Here is a 10954-nt window from a genome sequence, read left to right as displayed (position 1 = left end):
GACGCCATGTTGTTAGTTAAGTCTGGATAATATCTGATCAAAACGAGATAATCGGATTATGCAGAAACAAACGGGCAATTCAACACTGGAATGCAAAGGATTACGCGATTTAAGATTGATGCATATATTCAATTGATAAATATGCATTTAGTTAATTAAATGTTTTTTTTAATGTGTCAACGTGTTTATTTTCCTAGACAAATACCTAAAAAATGCATGTTTTTCAAACATTTTTCTGTTATAACACTAGCTTAACATCTCCTCTAGCAGAAAAACTTTATTTCATACAATTTGCATGACAAAACAAACAAGTTTTACAAAAAGAAAGAAATTCACCTGTTGAAAATTGGTGCTCTCTTATATATGTTACCGGTTGTTTGGCAGTAGTGTAATGGCGGACGAGTGACGAGGAGAGTATTCAGGGGAGATCATTGGGTAATTACTTAATTATGGAAAGGTCTATATATCCAAAAAAAGCCGAGCTAATAAAACAAAGTTGGAATACAGCTTAATAATACTTAATAGGTAAAAATCAATTGGTTTTGTAAAACATATGGATATTTCCTAAAGAATATTCTTATATTTTAAGTATTTGACATCATGGTTAATGCAAAATATTTGCATCAGAACTCTCGCTATTATAAAGACAGCGTGAATTGTCGACGCTGAGCACTTTGGATTTACTAACTTAAACGTGGCATATGAACACCTAAAAAACGTCAAGTAACAACCGGTGCCATATTTTACCCTTTTACATGGAGCAAAAAAACAATTTATATAATAGAACACACCTTGATTAAGGACTGATATTCCTCTTTAATCTGTTTACCCATATTTCTCCGTCACGAGGCCCTGCTTTGGTTTTCAACAAGGGAATTTGGGCTAAACTTTTTTTGGTTGCTTCGTCCACATATTGCTTCCGTGTGATAAAATATCTTTATCATGTCAATCGCAAAGCATGGTTATTCTTTACTATATTTTTTCGGCGGTAAGCTGTATTAAGCCAGCTTTTCACCCTGACTTGACCTTTGTAAGTGTCCAATAATACTCAAATAAAATTTCCCGCGGCTAGGTACGAATGAATACACTTCATTTATTCCATTGGCTGATTTGAGTATAACACCAGAACATTGGAAACATATCCGCGTCTTTGTAACACTGTTTTACTGCATGAAACAATTTTATCTCGAATGACAAGGCTCAATAGATAGAACAGTTTACAATCAATTTTTGACATAAATACAGTTTTGTGCGTTCACCTTTATTTTTCAGAGAATTACCAACGCAAAGCGTTTTATACTAAGGCTATGTTGTCATATTTAGTACTTACTTGCATTGCATTTCAACCCGCGAGGTTTCGGGTCATTCGCGGCCATTTGTGTAAGTCAGAGTTATATACAGTTCATCACCGGAGTTCGCAGAAGGGGTTGCGATTCATTGTGTTACACCGGTTTACTGACATAACGTAGTGACTGTAATGCATTGCATTCCAATCCCGCAAGGTATCAAGGTCAGTTTGCGGTCAGTTGCAGAAATCTTTATATAAACGCCATCTCGTAAACTTTGTGCACTTGAAGTCTGTTTTGATCAGAAAGATACTAAATAAAGAATTCGGCGATATCATTGTGGTATGTCAATCATCGATTTTTAATATGGTTTCAACATTTGCATGATAAGGACCAATTTTGATAAAATTAATAAGAAATATTATCCATTTAGACCAGTTATTAAGCATGAGCACAATAATTCGCTATACTATAATTATGCAATTAAATAAGATTCGAGTATTGCCGGCCTGTGACCTATATGCACTGTTTATTTTCATGTTTCTTGTGTTTTTCTATTCTGTAAATATAGATATCTGAGTAATAATATCGCATAAAGCAAAATAAGCCACGAAATCTGGCCGCAACACCCCGTAATTGATTTGCTTATGAGTGTAGCTAAGAACTGCGCAGAAAAAAGGCATCCGCTACTTTTTATCTCATAGAGATAACTTTTGATCGTTCATAAACATCGACCACAATCAACACCCGTATATCTTTTTTAAAGATATTTCTTGTTTCATTTAACCTAAGCATAAGAGTTGATTGATTCCGCGCGAATGGTTATTAATCAGTTGTGCGCATGCGTCGTGCCTACTAACAAACTTTTTCAACTCTCGTCAAAATTTATTATAAACACTAATCTTAGACTTCAAGGGATTGTTTTCTTAGGTTTAAATAGGTAGTTTTCATTAAATAAGAGGTTGTTTCACTGATTTATTGGCTACTTGCCTCCGTTTCTGGTAGTTAAAACACTTTCGTGTGCATTACAGATTTTTTTCCTAGTGACCGTGATCTTCGCTAGCCACCGGTCATTACAGACTTGTTTTGAATTATGCATACAGGTATTTTGATTCATTTTACAGCGTTCCTGTTTCTATCCTTGTTTATTTACAGACCAAGCAGAAGCCTACCCAACCACCCAAGGCCCACTGTTCGTCCAAATAGTATCCAGCCGGGAAATGTTCATATTACTGAAATTTAACAGGTGGCATATTCCACAGAAATGTACTAGAACTTCATCATTGATGTACTTATGTATTTTGCTTCTTTCATTATCTAATGACATAGAGACAAATCCAGGCCCCGAATACCCATGTGGTTCATGTGGTACTGAAGTTTTTGAAAATGTTTTAGCCATACAGTGTGCCACATGTTCTCAATGGTTCCATATAAATTGTCAGAATGTTGATTCCAACACATACAATGACCTTGTAGCATTAGATGGGTCTTTTTCGTGGATATGCTCGATATGTGATTGCCTTAATTTTTCACGTGGCTCATTGCACTCGTTGTCGTCTCTCTCTTCCCATAACAGTTTTCAACCACTCAATGATGTTACACAGACCAGATGGAATACAACGCAGACGTCCACCAAGTCTGGGACACAGAAAACACCATTTAAACAGTATCCAAAATTAAAAGTTATATGTGTAAACTTTCATTCCATTGCCAATAAAAAATCTGATTCTATGCCTTATTAGATCATCATAAACCAGATATTGTTGTAGGTACATAATCCTGGCTTACTGAAGATCATAAAGACTGAAATTTTCCCAAAGTTTTTAGGTTACACCCCCTTCAGAGAAGACCGAAGCAGCAAAGGTGGAGGAGTTTTTATTTTAGTGAAAGACACAATTTTGGCAACTGAACAGAAACCGCTAAAAACGAACTGTGAAATACTCTGGATTAAAATTCATTTAACCTCATGTAGACCTTTATATATTGCTGCATACTATAGGCCAAAAGAAGCTGACGTGCAAAGTTCGGTAGAATTTAGGAAGGAAATCTATAGAGCTAACCGCCAACCTGAAAGGAAATGTTTGGATACTCGGAGATTTTAATTACCCCAAGCTCTCCTGGGGATACAGAACACAGACCCACATAAAACCTGGATGTAATAATGTAAAACTTTCTGATGACTTTATTGACTTGCTTGCAGATTTCAACCTTACTCAAATGGTGACTGAAAACACAAGAGGAAACAACATCTTGGACCTTTTCCTACCTCTAATCATACTCTTGTTAACTCTGTAAAAAACTCTTCCAGGTATCTCAGAACATGATATTGTATCTTTCATTTCAGATCTAAAAGTAAAATAGCAAAACAGAAACCCAGGGTTGTACCGCTGTATAGAAAGGCAGACTGGGATGCTTTTTAAAACATACATGCAAGAAGTGAGTGACAGGGTTCTTGAAAAAAAAAAGGTGAAAGTACCGTCGGTAGAAGAACTTTGGTCAATTTTTTCAGATGAGATATCAACTGGTATTAAACAATTTATTCCCTCAAAAACTATAGGTACAAGAAGATCACTACCATGGATTACACAACCGATAAAACGACTAATGAGAAAAAGAGATAACCTTTATTTCAGACTTAAAAACAATGGAACACATAAGACCAGGAAATGTTTCTCAATATTAAAAACCCTTATCAAACGAAATACTAAAACTGCTTATAATAAATATATCGAGTCCATTTTAGGCATTGAAGACCCTGACGCCCAAGAAGACGATCCAACGTTAATTCGAAGAAACTGAATACTCCCTAAAAAAACTCCAAACAAGACGCTCAAGGCATATCTACTCTTTTTGACAATGTTTCAGGAAAATCAACATCTGTGAATCAAGAAAAGGCCAATGTTTTGAACCAACAGTTCCAATCCGTTTTCACACCTATGTCCCCCCTTATCCTATCTCAATCATGTCTCTCTTTTTTCAGAAATTCTTAATGGAATTTCATCTTCATCTTTCAGAAATTTCCAACAATGCCAAAGATCACAGTCAGTGTCAATGGGGTGCAGAAGTTGCTATCCAATCTTAAACCAGACAAGGCAGCAGAGGTCCAGATAACATCAAACCTCTTGTTCTTAAAGAATTAAGTAACAAATTTCTCCCCTAATAACACTTCTTTTTCAGAAATCATTGGACTCCGGAATTCTACCAAAAGTATGGACATCTGCAAATGTAATACCACTGTACAAGAAAGGAACAAAGAAGACCCAGCAAATTACAGACCTATCTCTCTTACCTGTATTTTATGTAATCCTTAGAACATATAGTTTCCCTCAAATCTTTCAGCTCACTTCAATAAATATAACATACTTTATGACTTACATCATGGCTTCAGAGGAAAGCGTTCCTGCGAAACACAACTTCTACAACTCATTGATGACCTGGCACAAAATATGTCATCTGGACAACAAACTGATCTAATATTGCTTGATTTCAGTAAGCGTTCGACAAAGTGAACCATCTTAAACTGCTTTTCAAATTACAGGAACATGGTGCGGATAAAGATACTCTCTCATGGATCAAATCATTCCTTATAGGTCGTACTCAACGTGTTGCTTCTAGATGAGAATTATCATCCGAGGTACCAGTGGACATCTGGGGGTACCACAAGGGTCTGTGCTTGGTCCGTTACTTTTTCTTCTTTATATAAATGACTTACCTAAATTTATTACTTCTCAAGTTCGCTTATTTGCAGATGACACTGCTGTTATCTAACAATCAACAATATGCATGACTGCCATACTCTACAAGAAGATCTAGATAAACTTATGAAATGGGAACATCTTTGGGGCATCGAGTTCAACCAAGTAAATGCCAAGTTTTAAACATAACCAGAAATAAATCAAAATTCTCTTTTAATTACAGACTCCATGGACAAATACTAGAAACTGTGACAATGCAAAATACTTAGGTGTGGACATCTCAAAAGACCTTTCCTGGAACACCCATATAAATAGTAATACAAATAACGCTAATAAATCTCTTGGTTTCTACGCAGGAACATACAGACAAGAAATTTCAACATTCGCCAGCTGGCATACAAGACAATAGTTAGACCACAGGTTGAATATGTTTCTTCCGTATGGAGTCCTCACACTTAATCATAGCACATGATGACGTTGAAGTAAACAAACACTACGAAGTCACTTTGGAAAACCAGCGCTGTTTCTTTGAATTTAAAGTATTTTTACTCTTTTTGAACGATAAAACGACCACAAAATAATAGGATAAATAGAATATTATGTGAGTTTTGGATAATGATCAAGTTTATCATGCGAGGCTTAGAACCGATGTAGTATTCTATTTATCCTATTATTTTGTGGTCGTGTATCATTCAAAAAGAGTAAAAATACTCCGAAGTGTTTGTTTACTTCAACGTCATCATGTGCTATGACGTCACATTGAAACATATAGTGTTCTTAAGATAGAGTTCAGATTCGGGTTTTTCCGAAAATTGGGGAATCTTTTTTTTGTCAACAACAGAAAAACAAAATCGCGCTACATCGGTTCTAAGCCTCGCATGATAAACTTTATCTTTATCCCAAACTCACATAATATTCTATATTTATCCTAAGCGCAAGCCTCGCGCTACATCGGTTCTGAGCCTCGCATGATAAACTTGATCTTTATCCCAAACTCACATAATATTCTATATATCTACGTCTCTAAGTCTCTGTCAATATGCATCATCCGACTTGGGAAATTTTATAAAAAGCCGTGTCACTGGATCCGCTTTTAACCTTTCAAAGCAGATCGTCTCTTATTATATATTCGGATTTTTCAGACTATCCAATAGCTCTACTTAATTTTTTCTTTGCCTGTTTTGTTTTTCCTTATAGTTTAAACGCGTTGTTAGCGTTGTTAAAGCTGGAAATGTCTATACAATTATAAATGAAATAGGAAAAACATTTAGTGACCTGTTCTTTGGATTATATGCATACCTGATTATACTATATCGATATAAATATATATCACTAACACGAAAAAAATGGCTATTTAAAAAGTTTAGAGAAACCTTAGAGACATAGTTTAAGAAATGTATGGCCTCTGAATCGAGTATTTGCTCATTGCATTTAAGTTTTCTTGTAGGTTTCTTACAAATAGTTCATTCTGTGCATTTGTGTAGTGGCGACTGCTAATGATGGTTGACACACTTTGAAAACTGCGGGCTTGCCTATTAAGAAGTATGTTATACCCCCTTTTGGTGATGTGGCAGGGGTGGTGTGGGGAGGGGGCGATCGACTTGTGTCGCTCGCTTCATAAACAAAAGGAATTTCAAATCGCGAATCAACAAATCATTCTGAATACGAATAACAATTGTACATGTGTAGTAGCACTATTGGGGTAACTTGGTCAGTCCTTTTTTTCTGTATACGATGTTACAAGTTTTTGGATTGTCCGTCGATTACAATTCAATTTAAAATATATATCATCACCATCAATTATACGTTTGCAAGACAAGTTTTTTCATGAACTTTGGTCTTCGCATTTGCCATTGAACATAAGCAAAATTATGTTCAGTTATATAGTGTATATCGATGGTGTATTTATAACTTAATTTAACAGGAGCAAAAGTACGCATTGCATCATTTTGTATATGATTTTACCAGTATAACTAATACACTATTGTAAGAGTGCTTTAGTGTCTTAAATATATATTATTTTGTTAAATTATTTTGTTAAATTGTATTGGTATTCAATGTCCTTACTGCATAAGTGTCAATCTTAATTATGTTTTCGACAACTTTACAGGATAAAATAAGCCTAAGCCCACGATAATTTAACTCATAGACTGACATACACGGCCTTTAAATTTACCTAATCTTCTTTGGATAACTGAAACACCATACTAGTAGCTGTTTGTCAAACTTTCAAAAAAACATATTTGTTTTTAATTTTTCACACATGAAACTGATACCAGGATTAGATCACCTATAATTATATTACCCGCGTCATAATGAGATCTTATGTAATATGCATGTCCTGTCCGTTAATGAGATCACGAACTCTTCGTGACTTTGTAGTTCCTGACCAGACCGTGCAGATGAACAGGCTGGTTTGCTCTATACTGATCTCATATGGCATTAAACACATTTTCGCATGACGCGGCTCATCGGCAAGTGCTGACACCGCCACGTGCTCATTTAACCAGCATTTCCTTGGTGTGATGCATATATACTGCAGTCGATGTTATTTTGTAAATGTAAATGATCGGTGCCTTATTATATTTTTTCTCCGTAGATATTGACAAGGTTTGTTTTACATTTAAGTTTACTTTACCACCGTGCTTACTTTTCTTTAATATTTAGATAATATCCCTTGTTCATTTATTCTCTCTTCGAAAAACAGAAGCATTTTCAGACTCGATGATTATACATATGGTTCTACTTGTATAGACATTTTGACACACCTTATTTCATAAACACGAAAGTAAAAACAAATTGCTCATTGGTGAATGTGGCTTACATTTTGGCAACGCGGTTTGTTCTGTACCGGTAAGCCGTCACGCCGGACTGTTATTTTAAACACTGGAATGTTGCACAATGAATAAAAGCAAAAGACAAAACAAGCGGAGTAGGTATATTACAAGATGCGGATGACGATATCGGACGTAAACATTTTTGGCTGTGATTTATTGTTTGAATCAATATTACAATGGATACTCTTTATTTCAAATACACGCTTTTATAGAAAATGTCTCTGAAACACAATCTTCTAATTGCAAACAAAATATGATCAAAGCATAACTCTTGATTATTTGATTTACTTGCAGTTGAGCATGATGTTTGCATGCATATCATATCTCGCCAACATCAACCCGGCACTGAACTGTATTTATGCATAAACCAAAATATAACTTCGATGATTGTTTTCGTAATTGTAACGAGAAATAGATGGAAATATATTCCTGTTAAAGAGCCCTGTTCACGTTTTGGAAAAAAGACAAATGTATTGTTACAGATTCGGAAAAGAATATATACACCGAATTCAAACAAACAAGATAACGGTATGGATTAAAGAAAAAAAAATACTTGTTATTTTATGGATAATCATCAATGGGCCAGTTATACAGTGTTTGTAATGCGCTTCATATATTACTGGTTAAATACGCGTTTTTCTAACATATGCTTTATCCTAAAAGTAGGAACTTGACGTGTGTTTCAACCGGTTCGAATCCTTGTCAGGGATTGTTTAGTAGTACATGAATATCAAACTCTTCTTACTTATTTCTAATATAAGTTAAGAGTATTTCAACTATTATAGTTTTGAAAGAAAAACTTTTAATCAAAATAAGAACAAGTCCCCTTAACTATTGTATATTTATCATTAGACTCACACACAAAAATACACAAAACAAAGTATACGTAGATCTACAGGAAATAGCAGAATCAGAATAAAAACTAAAACAGTTAATGAGTATAATGTAAGTGTCAAAAAAACCATTCTCCAAAATTAGATAACTCGATGGATTGACTAGCGCATTCAGTTTTTCATCTATTTAATACGGTATCCAATCGGAGAACATTACGAGACAGGTCGTTTTAACAACATCAAAGACATGGCGTCCCTCGCGCAGCAGCCGACACCAAGCGGTGCGCACGTGAGGGTGTTCGGCATCAAGTTCATCTGAAGCGCCACGATGTCGCACATGTCCTTCATGTCGCGACATGGTATCATGCGGATGTTCTCGGTGTTCATGCACAGGTACACGGGGTCGTTCATGACGCTGCTCCCGCCAAAGGCACCTCCTCCTCCCATCAACATGGATGCCATTTCAAACTGGCCAACTGAAACGAGCGTTAAAGAGACTATTTAATCGAAAAGGACATTAAAGCGATTTTGTTTGGGCATTTTTATTTTAGATATCAATTCTGGCAAAGTATAACGGGTAAATATTATGTCTGTATGATCAACATATAAAATACCATTATTCTGAAAGGAAAATTATTTACAATATGTGTATTTTTTATTTTGGTTTCTTTCAACTAATGCACAAAGTAACGTCATTTTAGTAAGTGTTGTCGATTACTATCTCCTTTTATGCTTAAAATATATCGCGGTTGTTTAAATAATGATTGCTAGATACGACTTTTTAATGTGACGTTGAGACATTCACAGCGTTAATTTTGTAAGACATTTTTGTTGATTTGTGCACTTCGGATATACAACACTATGCATAGTGTAATTCCGTTTGCTTGGACGAGTTAGCCCTTTTAGTAAGACTTCAGTGTTATTTGATTTAAGGAAATATGCATTTCACATAAAAATACAACAAAAGCTTATGCAATTTTGAATTGAGTTATAAAAGTAATTCGTTGAGTTATGAAATGCTTTTGAGCTTTTGAAGTAGTCGCATTTCTGCGAGTACAATCAACCTGTAATTAATAGTGAGCACTGTTAATGTCATCAACACTTTAGACTATATATCATGTAGTATGGGGTTTGTTATCAAGTATATTTTAAGTATTTTTAATTGGGTTTATACTAGTAATCAACTAAATTGTGTGAATATGTGAATTGCCTTTAACGCTTTATGGAGACACGCTTGTGAAATGGCCAGAATGTCAATGAAACCTTAAGTCGCGATTTAACCATACCTTTATATGTTGTTTTTTTTTGTAAATAAATGTCATGAAGCATTTCTAGCACGCTTCGCTCAGGTCAAAAACACAAAACACTCAATCATTTATATGCTTGATAAATGACAGGTGCATATGTGAAAGACGCAATAGATGTATGACATGAATCCGTTTGTCCGGCACGATAGTAAACGCGATGGAACGTTTTGCTCACTGTAAACAACTTCATAATTTGATGCTCGTTTTCATTTACGCACTACTTCTGATACCATATACAATGCGAAGAAAAAAACTTAATACAAACAGATTTGTATCATTCCACTTTATTGATATTTGACATAACCCTGCCTGATATATTTTGTATATATATCATGTCATCAGGAATTTGTTAAATCAGTCGATGTTTGGAGCTAGATCATTTTACTCGGAATCAAACATAAGGTAATTTTTAGAAGAAGGGATAAGCATCAGCAAAATAAACAATTCGATACCAAGATGTTGTATATTTTAGACAGAAAGCAACAAAACTGTGCGAATAAAACCATTTGAGGCATCGCGTGATATATTGCGTAACGACAACCCTTTACATTTTATCCTCTATGATTTGTGTATATGCGTTGAAAATGTAAATTCGTATGACATACTTAAACATACACAAGCACTTACCTGAGATGCCGATTAAGGCTGCAAACACAAGGAGGTGCCACATGATAGCGGACGGTGCCAGAAAATCCTTGTTTCAACCGTAAGGGCTTTTCAAGTCTAACTTACAAGTACGCTAACATGCACGATATCTATTAATAACAACGTAAATATAATAGTCTTTTGTCGTCACGCAAGTAATGACAATCTTGACGTTAAACGTTAATTGCGACCGTCGCTGCGTTGTATACCGTGAATCCAGTTCGAACGGTGGGTTCAACACCGTTTTATCAGACGAGTGTTATATACGGAGTTACGGTGTTATTGAGACAAAATGTTGTCAACTATGCTGCATGGTTTGTCAATTCTGACAGGCGTAGATAGGCTGTTTCG

General features: G+C 35.2%; 1 protein-coding gene across 1 annotated transcript; it reads right to left on the bottom strand.

Moving 5' to 3' along the window:
- Positions 1–8645: 8645 nt before the first annotated feature.
- Positions 8646–10717, bottom strand: LOC127860045 (uncharacterized). Its single transcript, XM_052397801.1, has 2 exons — positions 10586–10717; positions 8646–9127 (listed from the first exon to the last, which is right to left on the bottom strand). Exons 1-2 carry the CDS (start codon positions 10626–10628, stop codon positions 8865–8867), a joined length of 306 nt encoding a protein of 101 aa, XP_052253761.1. The 5' UTR covers positions 10629–10717; the 3' UTR covers positions 8646–8864.
- Positions 10718–10954: the final 237 nt, after the last annotated feature.

The sequence above is a fragment of the Dreissena polymorpha genome, chromosome 15 (assembly GCF_020536995.1).
Source record: "Dreissena polymorpha isolate Duluth1 chromosome 15, UMN_Dpol_1.0, whole genome shotgun sequence".
In the NCBI taxonomy this organism is placed as follows: domain Eukaryota; kingdom Metazoa; phylum Mollusca; class Bivalvia; order Myida; family Dreissenidae; genus Dreissena; species Dreissena polymorpha.
This window is presented reverse-complemented; position numbering and strand designations above follow the sequence as displayed.